Here is a 16,157-nt window from a genome sequence, read left to right as displayed (position 1 = left end):
GAGAGCATCTGCAACTACATTGCGTAGTCCTGGAATGTAACTCAATGGTCATGTGAAAGTTGGCCAAAAACTCAACCTAGCGTGCTTATCGAGCGTTCATGACTGGCTGAGTAAAGATATACTTTAAAGAGTGATGGTCTGTTTTGACCACAGAGTCGGCTCCCATGAGATAATGTTTCCAAGAGTGATAAGCATGTACAACGGCAAGAAACTCCTTATCATAAACCGGGTATCGGGTTTGGATATCGGAATGTTTATGGCTGTCAAAAGCAATAACTCTGCCTTCTTGCATCAAGACTGCTCCTGTAGCGATGTCGGAAGCGTCGGTCATGACCTCAAATGGAAGGTTTGGGTCAGCAATAGCCATAACTGGTGTGGTAGTGAGTGCTTGCTTGAATTGTTGAAAACTATACTTTGTTTCGGGAAGCCACTGAAAAAATGCTGTGCTTTTCAATAATTCGGACATAGGAGCTGCGATTTCGGAAAACTGATAGACCTTTGTATGGTAGAAGTTTACCAATCCGAGAAAAGAGCGGACATCATGAACATTCTTAGGAGTAGGCCAGTTTCGAATTACCTCGACCCTCTTGGGATCCACAGAGATGCTTTGAGCGGAAATAACATGTCCCAAATATTCGAGTTGGGTTTTGAAGAACTCACTCTTCTCAATGTTGATGTAGAGAGAATTTGCGCAGAGAACTTCAAAAACTTGGTGAAGATGTTATTTGTGCTCGTGTAGGGATTTGCTGAAAACAAGGATGTCATCGAGGTAAACGATGACGAACTTATCGAGGAAAGGCCTGAAGATGTCGTTCATTAATGTCATGAATGTGGCCGGGGCATTGTTTAACCCAAAAGGCATGACCAAACATTCATAGTGTCTATACTTTGTTCGAAAAGCTGTCTTCTACTCATCGCCTTCTCGTATGCGAATTTGATGATAACATGAACGAAGATCAATCTTTGAGAATTGTGTTGCATGTAGAAGTTGATCGAAGAGGTCATCGATGCAAGGCAATGGATACTTGTTTTTGATAGTGAGCTTATTGAGGGCTCGGTAGTCGATGCAGAGGCGCATTGACTTATTCTTTTTTTCCAAAAGTAGTACAGGAGATCCAAAAGGGCTGCGACTGGGCCAAATGTGACCTTTGTCGGGTAGTTCGGTGACCTGTCTTTGGATTTCTTCATTTTGAGTGTAAGAAACCCGATAAGGAGGTTTCGACGGTGGATTAATGTCGGGAATAAGTTCAATTTGGTGATCCACTAGTCATCGAGGTGGTAACAGCTTTGGCAATTCCTGTGGAAAAATATCCAGGTAGGGCTGGAAAAAAGGTTGGTTGGGGTATTCAGGAGGATCCTTGGTTGGTATCTCCTCTACTGCCGTAACCAACAGAAGTGAAGTCTTTACTTGACGTTTACGAACCCACTTCTTTACTTGTAGGGCAAAGACAACTGGGATTGAAGGAGAGTCCCTAGAACCAGTTAGCTCAATAAGTTTTCCCTGGTGGACAAACTGGATAGTATGGCTGCGAAAACTGATTGATGGATCATAGTCATAGAGCCATTGTTGTCCAAGTATGACATCGTACCGATGTCGAAGTTCAACTTGTCCGTATAATGTTGGATGCGAAAAGACAAGTTTTTGATCCTGGTGTTGCACAAGAAAGTAGTTCCATTTGCGAGTTCAATCTGATAATCCATAAGACTAGGACTGGTAGTCAACCGAAGTTTGTCGACCATAGAACTAGCTAGAAAGTTATGAGAACAGCCACTGTCGATGAGGATAGTGACCGTTGTTCCATGAATCGATCCTTGAATACAAAGTACTTGAGTGGCCAGGGAAGGTTCGGGGTTGCTGGCAAGGCTCAGGTGGATGGTATTCGCCATTCGAACAGCTTTGCCTTTCTTGTCTTGTGCTGAGGTAGCATCTTCTCTTTGGAAAGTGCTAGGTTCCATATTGGCTTTCGTCGCTTGGGACAATCGAACCATCTATGGTCGCCTGTACAAATGGTATAAAGTTCTTTTGTGCTGGAGTTGTTCTTCTTGTCAGTGGCCGCACCTTTATGTTGGGGATGTCGGTAATGACTTTGTGAAGAAGAAGAGGCGCGATCCTTGGAGGAGTGCTTCTGTTGGAATCTAGCAAATGATTTCTGAGTCTTCTGGGGATCTTGAGACTGTCGCTGACCTTGATTACCGAAGTTTTTTCGAAACCTGGTGTTATCTTGAGGGCGAGCATCTTTGGCCATAGGAGAGTTCTGTGTGCGAGTAGCACTCTGCTTCCCTGTGTTTTGGAAATATGTAATGTGCTCTGCATAGGCAATAGCGCCAGCTGTGGCGGTGGTGTTTGCTTTAAGGACATCAATGCGTAACGAGGGATTTAGGCCTGAGATGAAAGCATGAAGGCGATCATCCTCAGTTAAACCATCTATCTCCAGCACCAATGTGGTGAACTGAGAGATGTAGGAAGACACGGAGCCCGTTTGCTCCAACTGTCGGAGTTTTGAATGTGCTTGGAAGTCCGCATTGGCAGGTATGAACTACTTACGGAGCACATGTTCAAAACGTTTCCATGTTAACACACTTTTGCCGTCCTTTAAGCGTCTTTGCCATCATAGAAAAGCTGTATCCTTGAGGAGGGAGGCTGCCAAGGCGATCTTTTTGCCTTCAGTGAGGTCAACAGTATCAAAATACATGCGCATTTTTGCGAGCCATTGGTCAACTGTTCGGCGATTGTGTTCACCAGTGTAGGCTTCCGGAAGTTTGATGTCAAGTCTTTAGTTTTGGAAGCTTGAAGTAAACGGTAGAGGGCACGTAGTTCAGTGTTTCTATCTCTGGTGGGAATGAATCCGCATAGTCGTCTGGTTGTGTCACGTCATCCTCTATATGTGTGGTACTGCGAGACTCTTGAAGTTGTTGAACTTTCTGGACCAAGTCGGAGATGCTGTCCTGAAGCTGGGAAATTTGAAGTTGTAGTAGTGATTCGCCTTGTACGCTGACTTCAGGGGTCTTTTTTGGACTTGAGTCCTTGTTCTCTGCTATTTCAGTCTCCTTTTCTGTTCCTTAGCACATTTCTAAATATAGTAAATCTAGGATTTCTTACAGTGGTATCAGAGCAAAATTCGCTCCTGCCTGTAGGAAATGCCCCCCACCTTCTAGCGCCGATCTGATACATCTTTTCCGCTAGAAGGACATCCATGCACATTGTGCATGGAAGAGATGGAGAGGATGAGCGTAAAAATTTTTAGCGCCAACCCTGCCTAAAGTCAACTATGGCCTCTCCATCTCCCACACATCACGAGTTGATGTGAATGGACACGACAAAAATCGTGTCCTTTCAGGTGCTTGGGCTGTCCCAAAACCAAGGGACGCATCTTTTCCACCATTGGACACACCTTTGATGAAGAGTCTCGACTCCTCACTCAAGGGACACACCCCATCATGGACAAAAGAACACACCTATTCATGTAGGGACACCCCTTTTAGAAACAAGGACACACCCCTTCATGAAAAGGTGCACCTATTCCAAGGGTCACACCCCTTCGAATAGGCACACCTTTTAGGCACCAAGCACCTATAATAGGGTACCTAGAGGGGTAAAAAAGGGAAAAAAAATAAACCCAACTCCTACCCTTAGGTTTACCCTAGCTACCCTAGGGTTAACTAAACCCCCCAATAAATTTTTGGGCAACTACCCAACCTTAGGCAGCCCCAATGAAAAGAGGCGAACCTCTTTGACGTTTTGTACGGATCTGCACCGTACGGATCTCCAGGCGCAGCAGCTGCCTCAGCCCCTTGCCGTACGGATCTGCACCGTACGGATCAGCCCCGTTCCGTACGGATCTGCACCGTAAGGATCTCCACGCAGGTTCGCAGCCCCTAGCCTCACCATATCGCAGCCTCCCTGCGCAGCCCCTAGCCTCGCCATTTTCGCTCAGCCTACCTGCGCAGCCCCTCGCTTTTTCGCTGCCCTGCCTGGCCTCGCCATCTTGCTGCCAGCCCGCGTACATTTGCTGCACATCTTGGCCTCGCCATCTCGCTGCCAGCCCACGCCACCTGCTGCAGCCTTCACGCAGAATCACGCTGCCAGCCCTTTGCCTTTTTCGCTGCCAGCCCTTTGCCTCTGTCGCTGCCAGGTTCTTTGTCCTTTGCAGCCCTGCTCCTTTCCAGCCTGCAACGGGAGCACAGCATCAGCCAGCCTTTCGGTCGAAAAACAACCTGCAAACAGATTTTCGCCATGACAGCAGCAGCCTGGTGTGCCAGCCCCTATTGTGATCCAGATTCGGGTACCTGCAGCCTGTTGCGCCATTGATAGCCTGCTCTCCTTGCCAGGTGGAGTCTTTCCATTCTGCTTTTAAGGATTCTCTTGTCATTATCAAATTACAGCAAATGAAAGAATCTCCCTTAAAGCATGGAAACCCCTGGTAATTCACCCGGCATTTCAAGGACACCTCAGGCATCATCTATCACATAATATCGTGTTCAGATTGCACAACCAGCCCATTTCGGAGCTTTCGCATCGTGGGTCTTCTGTGTCACGTGCCCTCCCAGTGATTTGGACCACATCCTATATCTTCTGCGTGAGGCACCTCAGTTACATTACTTCCTTAGCACCGTACAGGTTGTGTTCCACGAGACACGAATATACCCAGAACCCGATATTCCTCAAGAGTTTGCTGTCCATCTTTGGAGAGAATTTTACCCCTCACCTTCGGCATCTCCAGGGTACTCTCCACCTCCTTCAGCTCTCCCAGATATCCTCCTCTATAGGTTATACCTTCTCCAAGACAGTATTTACACTCTGAAGGCACTCCTCCTGGATATCCTCCATTTCCGACAGCAGCTCCTTATACCTTCTCAGATCCGTGGACTCTGCAACCTACTCCTGTCCTCTCACGAGTAGTAACACCACTTTCGGCATCACCAGTGTTACCTCAGACAGGACCTCCTTTACCAGACTTCCACGGGTGGTTCCATCCTACCTCGCCTGCCCCCTCCAACATGAGCAACCTCAGGGAGCAGCCCGAATCCTCTTCCAGGAATGGCGCAAGTTCGCGCTTTTCTCACAGGGATCTCCGATATGTCGCAACGCTCGCATGAAGCCTCTCCAGAGATCAAAGACTCAAGTCCAAAAAAGACCCCTGAAGTCAACGTACAAGGCGAATCACTACTGCAACTTCAAATTTCCCAGCTTCAGGACAGCATCTCCGACTTGGTCCAGAAACTTCAACAACTTCAAGAGTCTCGCAGTACCACACATATAGAGGATGACGTGACGCAACTAGACGACTATGCAGATTCATTCCCACCAAAGGTAGAAAACACTGAACTACGTGCCCTCTACCGTTTACTTCAAGCTTCCAAAACTAAAAGACTTGACATCAAACTTCCGCAAGCCTACACTGGTCAACGCAATCGCCGAACAGTTGACTTACTATATTTAGAAATGTGCTAAGGAACAGAAAAGGAGACTGAAATAGCAGAGAACAAGGGAATAATTGTATTGCTTGAATGTCTGTAGGGTGGATGTAGTGTGTCATCCATACAATTGGGCCTCTCTTATATAGAGAGTGAAGAGTCACATGTGCATGAAGAGGTGTGTACCCCTTGTGAAGGGTGTGACCCTTGATGAGAGGGTACATTACAATAGGAATGTCTCTTCAATAGGATGTCTCTCGTGAAGGGTTGTGCCTCATAGGAAGTGTCCCGTCGAAAGGGAAAGGGTTATGCCTTATAGGAAGTGTCCCGTCGAAAGGGCATACCCTTCCACAAGTGTCCATTCATCAAACCATCCATAAGTCTAGAAATAGAGAAAGGAATACGTCACAGATCGTGACAACAACACTCGCCCTCACTCATCTACCCTAGCCACACTCACTAGGCAGGCACACCCACAAACAAGGCCATCTCTCTAGGTGACATCAGGAGATGTTGAACTCTATTGCCTCAGGAGGCAAATTTGTACATACAAGCACTTTACCTTGAAAGGTCACGAAATATTGAGAAGAGGTGACAGCAAGATAGCAATCATATGTCACATTTTCATGGGAGAAACTGTGGCTGAAAAAATTTAATATGTTATTCTAAGTCAATATTTCCAGTTGAGTATGTTAATGATCAAAAGTTGGAAAATGTAATATTGAACTATGGCAGATCAAAGGCTTTCAAAACCCCCTCCCGCACTGAGCATCCTGCCAAACCCTACTCTACCTAAGCCTCACAAGAGGGGCGCACACACCCACAACACTGGCCCTCACTCATCTACCCTAGCCACACTCACTAGGCGGGCACACCCACAAACAAGGCCATCTCTCTAGGTGACATCAGGAGATGTTGAACTCTATTGCCTCAAGAGGCAAATTTGTACATACAAGCACTTTACCTTGAAAGGTTACGAAATATTGAGAAGAGGTGACAGCAGGATAGCAATCATATGTCACATTTTCATGGGAGAAACTGTGGCTGAAAAAATTGAATATGTTGTTCTAAGTCAGTATTTCCAGTTGAGTATGTTAATGATCAAAAGTTGGAAAATGTAATATTGAACTATGGCAGATCAAAGGCTTTAAAAACCCCGTCCCACACTCTGACAAATGTTAGAGCAGCAAGCTGTGTATCAGATTGAAAGCACGGGCTCCTAAATCATCATTACGATACGTAGCAAAAAAAAGCTTGGCTACTTTCACTAATCTTAAAGTACCCTCAACAAACTCAGCTTCTACATAGATCACTGTGACATCTGTTTGCAAATGTGCCTGCTGCAATATGTGCAGGCTTGTTGATATGTACCCTAGCCTTGAAGGCTGTCAGATGCAGTCGTATCTTCCCTTACAGCTGTGGGAACAGTCATTTCATCATTAAGCATGCTCAACTACAAGCTCTTACTCCAGAACTAAAAGAAGGAAAATCCTTGGGATGTGCACCCCTGAAAATGACCATGAAAATCTCTTCACAGAGCAGACTAAGAATCATTGAAGAATAATGCAGATTGTAGGCTTGCTTTGATCATACCACAAAAACATGATACATTAGACAAACTAAACAGGAAAGCAAACAGTGCAGTTGGTCATTTAAAGATGACAAAAGTATTCAAGAAAGTCACCTGAATAATGGCATTGACAGATACTGGAAATGAGCCCTTATGATCCTTGACCAAACCAGCAAGAGCCCAACATGCTGCACATTGAACAGGAGCATCTAAAACATTACTCAAACCAAAGACTGACCTCCTGCCTCCTTGTTTCACGTTCTGGCCTGCACCCCTTTTTGGCTTGCCTTGTGAGAGGGATGATTTGATCTCAATTTTGGCCTCTTCTGGATGTAAGTTTTTCTCAACCCCATTAATAACCATACATAAACTCAAAAAAGTTTCCTCTTTCTCGCTGTAAGCGCTTTCCATGCAAGCTAAAACGGCTTCAAGGGCACCAGCATCCAGATAACTCTGGCGCCACTTTGGATCATGAGCAGACATATAACCAATAACTAAGCACACATGAGCTTGCATCTCAGCTACAGATGACTGGTTGTGGGCCTCTGAGTTCAATCTTCTGAGAATTTCAGTAGCAAATGGAGGCCCGCCACATCCTGGGCCAGCAATTAACCAGGTGCGAAAAAGGCCCATCTGAACAGTGCTGTCAAACACCAGCCTCTCCAGCTGCGATGTCCATTTTATTTTTCCTGAAGCTTCATATTCATTATTATCATCAGCAGCCGTCCGTCCATTCACAGAAATGAGGTCTACATTAGACAGCAATCCAGCTCCTTCCTTGAAAATATGTGAAAGCCCCACCACAATGGAGCCAAAAGATGGACCGCCTCTTTTCCTCCTGCTTCCCTTGGCCCCACTACTTGGAGTATTTCTATAGATAGCAGCAATCCATAGGGCATCAAAGTCAGGCTGCAGTCTAGAATCCAAGCCAAGTGCATGGAGGCCATTAACCAATATTTCACTATCCTCATCGTACCGGTCCAATGCAGCTAGTATGATATCTGCTCCACCTGCAGCAGCGAATGCAACTTGTGCAGGAATACTGTAGCCACAGACAGTTGTAAGCACACAGCAAGCCTGCTGGACTACCTTTCTCCTCTGAACCAGACTGCCTGCCGAACCCAATGCTTTCTGCATTGCTCCAAGCACAGCCCCTGTGCCACAACCAGCAGGAGCAAAAACCTCCTCAATTTCACGGACTGTCGCTGCAAAAACACATGCACTGTACAAAGCCTGAAGTGCAAGGCTTGTCACATCTGCCCTGCTTTGTCCCATCCAATGTGATACTAAATAGACCAATTGTCGGACACCCACATCACCTTCACCCCTGCAAAATGTGACAGAAGTCAGAACAAGAAAAGGCCATCAGCAGAACCATCATTGTAGAAGAAACAATATGCAAAACTTGACCACCTCCAATGAGAACCATCAGCTTGACCACCATTAACAAAATTCGAAACCCCTGAATGTATTTTCATGCCTACCATATTTTCGCTTTATAGTCCTCTCGGTCACTCTCAACTCCTGGCTTAAACAAGTGAACATTCTCCCACGTCAAGTAGAGACTAATAAGCGCATGACAAGCCCAAATTACTGTCCCTGCATCTTCAAGCTTGTACAGCATGGTTCTTATGGCTAGTATGGCATTCTTTACAGACATAGGAAATCCCACCCGCTCAGCAATCTTAGCCAATGACTCGGTGGCTTCTTGCCAGGCCTTGATATCCTTCATTGCTTCTTGCTGAGACAAGGAATTGGCGGCCCAATCTTTCGTTGGGAGCTCCCAGTCCTTGCATTCAGAGCTTGAGCTGTTCAAAACCCTCTTCTCAGAGCCGCATTCTACATCCCCATGCAGCTCTTTCTTGTTGTCCTTGTAGGCCTCTGCAAGTTTCTCTTTGGAATGAGGACAAGAACTGTTGTCAAAGGCCTTGACATCAGCAGCAGACTTGTTTTCAGTTGGACCATTAGACTTGTGGCACCTCCATGGTATTGCAGGTCCAAGAATAAGTTCACACCTTTCATCTTTGGAGCATGCCACTTCTACATCCTTGAGATGTCCAGTCACCTTTTCAATCAACCAAGCACTCTTACTATCAGCCACAGGAGGCCTGTCACTGGAATGATCTACACAACCAATACCCGAAGCCACATTCAAGGCATCTGCCATTCTTGGCAAATTTTTCCCAATTGACACCTCAGTATTTCGAGTAAGGTGACCAAACACATCTCCAATAGCACCCAAAGCAGCACACCAACTCTGCCTAACAGATGCAAAAGATAGATTCATTGCAGAACTTTGAGACTTGACACCTGAGACCTTGCTTGTGGTCAATTTTGGCAGTGTCTTTGTGGGAAAAGTAGATGCTACCTTATCCTGTGCCTGTTGACCCCCATTGGCAGCAGTTCCACTGTAGGACAAGGCCATCATACCAGAAATCATGAACATGGCTGAAGTGGCTTGAGAAAGTACAAGATTAGCCAAAGCACTTGCAGGTGAGGGAATTGCAGAACTGGAGGCGACCTGTGTCACATGCTTCACATCAATGAGACCTTGACATGATGATACTTCCTGTGAGAAACCAGACTTCACCATAGAGCCTGCAGAAACAAACATGAAAGAGCAAGCCCTCAACTCAGCGAGGGCTACTAAAATTTCTCTACTCTTAATCGAAGATATGCATGCCTCATGATTATGAGAACTAAAATGTATATCCCACAACTACAGAACCCTAGAACCATAGGTGACATTTTGGAGCATTACATGACACTAACCATCACACTCAAAACATTAAATGCATTCAGAATAGCAATCATAGTGCGAGAGAGAACTACACTCGAGGTCAGTATGCCACTACCACAAACTTCTCTATTCATGTGCACAGAACAAAAAAATATCCTAGACTGCCCACAAATTCTGGAACAAACATTGAAAAGACCATTTATGTGCAATCCTGAGTAGCGTACCAGTAGGTGAAAGAGGCATCATGTGCTTGGAGTAGTGTACATAAGCCAAAAATGCTTGTTGAAGAACTGCACAGCCCCAAACCTGTACAGTCTCTGCCTTAGGAAACTCTGGCATGGCAGTCATTGTAACTTCTACCGCTGCATTCAGCCTCTCAATGTCATCAATTAAGTCTTTCCCAAGACATGTAAGGGTTTCGGCATGTTTGACCCCAGCCCGTTCAAAACATGCATCTGCACTTAACAAGGGGGATGATCCTTTCTGGCCTTGTTGGCTAATCTGAGTATCATTCCCAAAATTGTTTACTGCACCATCGGCTTTAGATGGTTTAACATTGCTCAAAGGCAAACCTGGCATTGGTCCAGAAACTTCTAGGTGTATTGTTTCCACAGATCCCTTCAAAATGCAACCCAAAGCAAATATTCCATTACTCTGCACTGACTTTGATTTGTTGAAAGATCTCATAGCGGCAACAACTACCTTCAGAGCCTCCCACCAATCATCAGATGAACTTGGACACTTTTCCTTCATTTCATTTTCCCCAGCCACTTCAGTGTTGACCAGCCTATGCTGTGTTTCTGGATATTTATCAGAACTTTTATGCCCTGAAGAAGCCAGTACACACCTTTCTAAATCGGAGGGTAGTAACGGCCCAAATTCATATCCATTCTCTGCCAGAGTCCTAGCCATAGTGCCGAGGACATTACATCCCTCTTGCTGCATTGTTTCATTAGTTCTACAAACAAGCATTGCCCCCACTACAGCAGATACTGCTCCATTCCTTACCATATTTGCAACACTCCGAACCCCTGCACTGTGAACCAAAGTCCAAAGAGCGCTACAACCATGCCATTGGATTCGAACATCTTCTGGAAAGGATAACATAGCAGTAATGAGTGCTCGGACACCTGCCTCCCGATCAGTGTCTTTTGCAGCTTTCAGAGGTCTCTTTCCACTTCCCCATTCAGGAACGCCCAGGCCAGCTCTTGTGCAGAGGACTTGTAGAGCCCCACATCCTGCCCTCTGTAATCATCATCACAACTTCTGATCAAATTGCCCTCTCAGACACCAATTAAATGCAGAAATTCTTCAAATAAGCTTACCTGCACAGTCAGGTCGGAGCAATGGTTCTCCATAGTGTCAATGATAGCAGACCAGGCATTGTGCCCTGTAGCTGAACTTATGGCCCTGTTCAGTGAAGCAAGGGCGATGCAGCTCTCAGTCTGCATTCTGGCATTGCTCTTAAATTCTTTCATCGCTGCTATGATGAAGGCAATAGCATCATCACAAACATACTTCGAGTTTGTTGAGGATAGATGCGCAGAGAGGGCATGCAGTGCTGTTATAGACGCGAAAAACCAAGATCAGTGGAATAAAAAGGTGACTAAACCAAATCCATCATGTTTAACAAATATAATGACTTGTTCCGTGCAATGGTGACTAAACCAAATCCATCATGTTTTACAAATATAATGACTTGTTCCAGCACGCTCTCTCATTGACTTCCTCCAAAAGAACATAACATAGACAAAATTATACTTCTCAATCATTCCTAGACACCAAGACTTATGAACACTCAAAATCAGATGCACACAGGCTTTGGATGTGACCCGCAGCCACATGCTCATTTATCACATCAAATGTGGCACTCAATGCATATTAATTGCTCCCTCTATGCTTAAAACATTCATCATAAAAGTATGCACTCGAATAAGATGTAACCTACCAGCTTGTGTCGAATTGGCTTCGATATCACATGGCTGCATAGCACTCAAGACAGCTTTGACCGCTTTCTCTGCAAGCATTGGTACTGTAGCTGTGTAAGCTACGGCAGCTAATGCAGATATAGAGCTCGCAGCAGAATCAGATGCGATGCTGCTGCAAAGTGAAGAACCTAGCCCACTCCCATTCTTACCAGAACTGGGACATATATTGCCACAAGCGTTTTTAGGGGTGCCTGAACTTACAACACCAGAAAATGACTTGACCATTGGTTTGGGGGGGACCTCACTATCAGCAGCCAGAGAAGATTGTTTAAGAGACTGAGAGTTGCTCTGCGAATTGCTTGGTTGACGTGTGAACTGCTTCGCAGAGACACCCATGCCCTCTGATTTACTACCCTTACACCCTGCTGCATGTAGGAGATCCTTACTCGAGAAGAAAGAACCCAGGCCAGTACAACCCGTGCTTAGAGATCCATCGCAGGTTGAGCGATCATAGGAGGTCGGGGGCAGAATTCTTCCTAAGCAATCTAGACACCAACAAAGCAGCTCCACATGATCCCTGAGAACTTGCACGATCTCCACAAAGGCCTCCGTGAGCGCAACATACATTTCAGCAGACATAGCTTTTCCTCGCCTTCTTCCAGATGAAAGGGATATAGCAGCAGACTTGCCAGCAATTAGCGAGCCTTTGCCATGCATTGCAGCATGAATTAACTTGTCTAGAGCATTACAAGCAGCGGCAACAACATCAGGTAAACCTGCTTCTTTTGCCATAGTAAGCACATTGGGCAGCTCATTCTTCTCCTCCTCTCTCAGAACCTCTTCATTCATTTCAGTCTTACTGGAGTTGTTCAAAGGCTTGCTTTGCTCTTCTCTGGGGACATTATCCTTTGATAATCTATTATTTCCCTTCAAACCAGGATTCTCTAGTTCACTCTGATCCTTTTTCCTGCTCCTCGAAATATCCCCATGTCCAACTTGGGGGCTTCTATCCTTCTCATTTGAGTCATCTGTAGCTTTGCTGCTTCTCTGACCGGCAAGAGTCTCCAATGCAGCCACCCTGTCCATTGCCCCGACAACCGGCTGTTCCTCAACCCCCCCTGCAACAACTTTGATCGAACCATGGAATGTCCTTACCCCATTCTTCTCCCTGACAGTGACTGCAGGTCCTTTTGAACTCTGCTTCTGCACCCTCACCAACTCTCTTCTCTTTGCAATAGAGAAAGCACAACGGGGGTTAGATTTCAGCGCAACAGCCTGCAAAGGTGCCGCAACCCTCTCTTTCAATCCATTCGCTACAGCCACATCAATTTCTGTGCTTCTATGAGCGCTTGTTAGTCTAACTTCGCTTGCACCCTCAATGACATCAGCTGAAAGTGTCCACCCATTAACGTGGTCAAGGTTTACGTTCGATATATTGGTGAACAGATCTTCCGTAGTAATGTGGTTGTAGCCTGCATGGATCCTAACATTCTCATCAACTTGTATCCATCCATTACTGAGCTTTGACGTCTCATTAAGCCGCAAGCTTTCTTTCCCCTCGTGGCACATTGCGCTTCCTTTTACAGCCTCGTCCAGTATTGAGGACGACAGCTTACCTTCAAAAAAACTCATCTCTTCTGCATCAAATCGACCTGCAATCCGAATGAACCTGCAAGACGATTCTGTCACGTCCCCGCATTGACTGAGAAGATTTGCATCTGGAAAAGATTCGCTTAGTTTCCCTTTTTCTACCACTAATGAGGGCGGGGCATTATTTCCTATTATGCTCTCACATGTACAGTCATCCTTACAATCCTCTTGCTCAACTAACTCTCCAGACGTTCTCTGTCTCTTTCGTCTAGCCTCATTGGAAGCTCCAGCTGAAGAAGGCTGTCCCTCTTGGATGGTCGCATCCTCTGCACTCCCATGGTTCGCGTCAAATTCCGCGCTCTGAACTACCTCTGAGCGAGAAGTTTCCTCTGCGATTGTGCTCTCTGCTTCCGAAATCTTTGGACCCGAAGAACAGCGGCTTGCCAATCTCGAACCCCTTCCAATGCTCTTACATACTTTCTGTAAGCCGTGCGACTTGAACTGCTTGGCGGAAGATGCAATCAGCCGGGCACCACCTGAAGAGACCACCAGAGCAGCAGCAGCGGGCGAAGTCAGGGACTGAGCCAGCTCTTGAAGCACTCGTTCAGCCACGTCTGCATCTAAGGCCTTGTTGGCATCCTGAAGACCTTTCACGTATTCGGAAAGCACATCGTGTTGAGCAACCTGACAACAAGGAGCGCTGCAGGATGGTTCGGGAGCTGCCATTTCGGAGCACGTGGCCGCCAGAGACGCAAGGGAAGAAGGGGGGACGGAGCGAGATGAGGAAGGGGAAGGCGAGGGGGAGGGGCAGCAGGATCCGGGGGACGAAGGGGGAAGGGAAGAGGAGGTAAAAACCGAGGAAGGAGTTGGAGTGGAGGAGCAAGAAGCGGAAGAAGGAAGGATGGGGGGGAAGGAGGTACTAGGGGGGAGAGATTGGGAGGTGCAAGAAACGACGAAGGAGGAGCTGGAAGGCAAGGAAGAGGTGGGGGAGGATTCGGAGAAGGCAGGAGATAGGGAAGGGAAGGAGGAATCCGAAGCAGCAGCTGCAGAAGAAGAAGAAGAAGAAGAAGAAGAAGAAGGGGAGGAGGAGGAGGGAGAGGGGGAAGGAGGAGGGAGGGAGAGGTGGAGAGCATTGCACTTACCGGAGGAATGGCTATGGCCGCGACGGGTGAAAGGCTTGGAGGAGGGCTTGAGGGAGGAGGAGCGCTTTGGCATGACGAAATGCAAACAAATAGAGCAAGAGCTGAAGCTGTGGAACCTTAACGACGATGGAGGAGAAGAAAATGGAGAAGAAGAAGAACGTGGGCTGATCCAGATGAAGCTTTTGTGGTGGATTGGCTATGGCGGACTCAGGTCCTCAGACAACAGCAAAAAAATGAAGATGAAAATCAATTTGATGTGGCTCTCCCTTAATCGCTTCTTACCCCCCCCAATCTCCACCCTAATCCCCCCTTAATCCTCCCCCACCCCATGTAGCTTTTTTTTTTTTGGCAAGGTTCAGCCAAGTACGGCAGATTAGATGCCCGACGGAGCTTCAGAGACGCAATCCGACTACAGAGGTAGGCATCATCTGACACGAGATGGATAGCCAATAAATACGCAGTGTTGCTTCTCGGACTTCAGCATGTATGCATGTCCCCGTAACTTCTATGAGCTAACCATTTGCCCCTAATTCTGATAGCATCCAACTTTACAGGATTTCAATCCTCGGCATACGGTGCACGGGCTATCTCACCCACAACTTCCTCTCTTCCTCTTACTCGTTCCTACACTCGCATGTTTGTGTGTGTCTGCACACGTGTGTATGTGCGGGCATACTTGCACCTATCAGAGGGCAACTCACTTCTTCCTCCGCACATGGCCTGCTTCATTGTTGCTCTATTGTTTGTGCAATGTGTGTGCATGCACGCATACATGTATGCATACGTGTGTCTATCTCTTGATACCAAACCATCTCCAAAATTTGTCACACTACATACCGTGTGCATATTCACACGCCTCCATGAAAGGGTGGGTGGACATGCATGATGCATCCAAGGGCAACACACACACACACACGCACAGAATGTGTCTTGCTATTGAAAAATGGGAAAGTCTTTAGTATTAGTCTTCCATCTTGCTCGCAAAAAAATAAAGTAAGTTCTCCCCATCGGTTTAGGAAAGATTAAGGCACCCCCTTTACAAAAAATTAAACCCCTGGCTTATAAAAATCCTATTTTGCCTCTCCTCTAGTCTGCTACGCGGAGCTCCCTCACACACACACGAACACACACAATAGACATGCAGACACCCACAACACACGCCATGTCTTTGGCAGATATCATAAACCTTTTGGTGGCAAAGGTGGGTGGAGAGACAAAATTGTACAAGAAAGAGACAAAGGGTGAAGAAGAGAAACTTATAAAATACGAGAAATGAGAGCTATGTCATAATCAATAGATTTGAACTTTGATCCTACGACTACAACTAAAAAGGTATTGGGCTCTTGTGGACTTCTAGCTAGTGTAAGATAACTTAAGGACCCCATTCCTTTGTAAGATAGGCCAAATACCTCACCATGTAAGCAATCGTTTTGACAACCAAGTATACACATGTTGAGAGCACACTAAAAGAAAAAGAAATCCTAATCAATCTAGGATATTTATATCTATGAGTAAATGGACCGGTCATCTACAATAGGCTTCCTCTCTCTCCTCTCTCTCTCTTCGCCACGTGGAGCCCTCCTTTGCCTAGAACCTGACTCTCCTCTGAGTGCCACGTGGAACCTTCTCCATTAGAAAAGATAAATGGTGACATGCACATCCACTCATTTACACATGACAAGGGATAGATAGATCTCCATAATCAATCGTTAGAGGGTGAAAATGTGAAATTTTTATAGTGTAACCATGATCGAAGATTGTGTGTGTGTACA

General features: G+C 46.2%; 1 protein-coding gene across 1 annotated transcript in view; it reads right to left on the bottom strand.

Moving 5' to 3' along the window:
• Positions 1 to 14,566, bottom strand: part of LOC147885111 (uncharacterized) — a 29,891-nt gene extending 15,325 nt beyond the window's left edge. The window contains exons 1-5 of the mRNA XM_087397135.1: positions 11,674 to 14,566; positions 11,051 to 11,286; positions 9,950 to 10,970; positions 8,470 to 9,583; positions 7,100 to 8,312 (exon numbers count right to left, since the gene is read on the bottom strand). Of these exons, the coding sequence (XP_087253261.1) occupies positions 7,100 to 8,312; positions 8,470 to 9,583; positions 9,950 to 10,970; positions 11,051 to 11,286; positions 11,674 to 14,458 (6,369 nt within the window). The 5' untranslated portion in view covers positions 14,459 to 14,566. The remainder of the gene's footprint in view (positions 1 to 7,099; positions 8,313 to 8,469; positions 9,584 to 9,949; positions 10,971 to 11,050; positions 11,287 to 11,673) is intronic.
• Between the last annotated feature and the right edge of the window lie 1,591 nt (positions 14,567 to 16,157).

This window comes from Dipteris shenzhenensis, chromosome 26 (genome assembly GCF_047967505.1).
Source record: "Dipteris shenzhenensis isolate YYH24624 ecotype China chromosome 26, Dip_SZ_1.0, whole genome shotgun sequence".
NCBI lineage: Eukaryota > Viridiplantae > Streptophyta > Polypodiopsida > Gleicheniales > Dipteridaceae > Dipteris > Dipteris shenzhenensis.
This window is presented reverse-complemented; position numbering and strand designations above follow the sequence as displayed.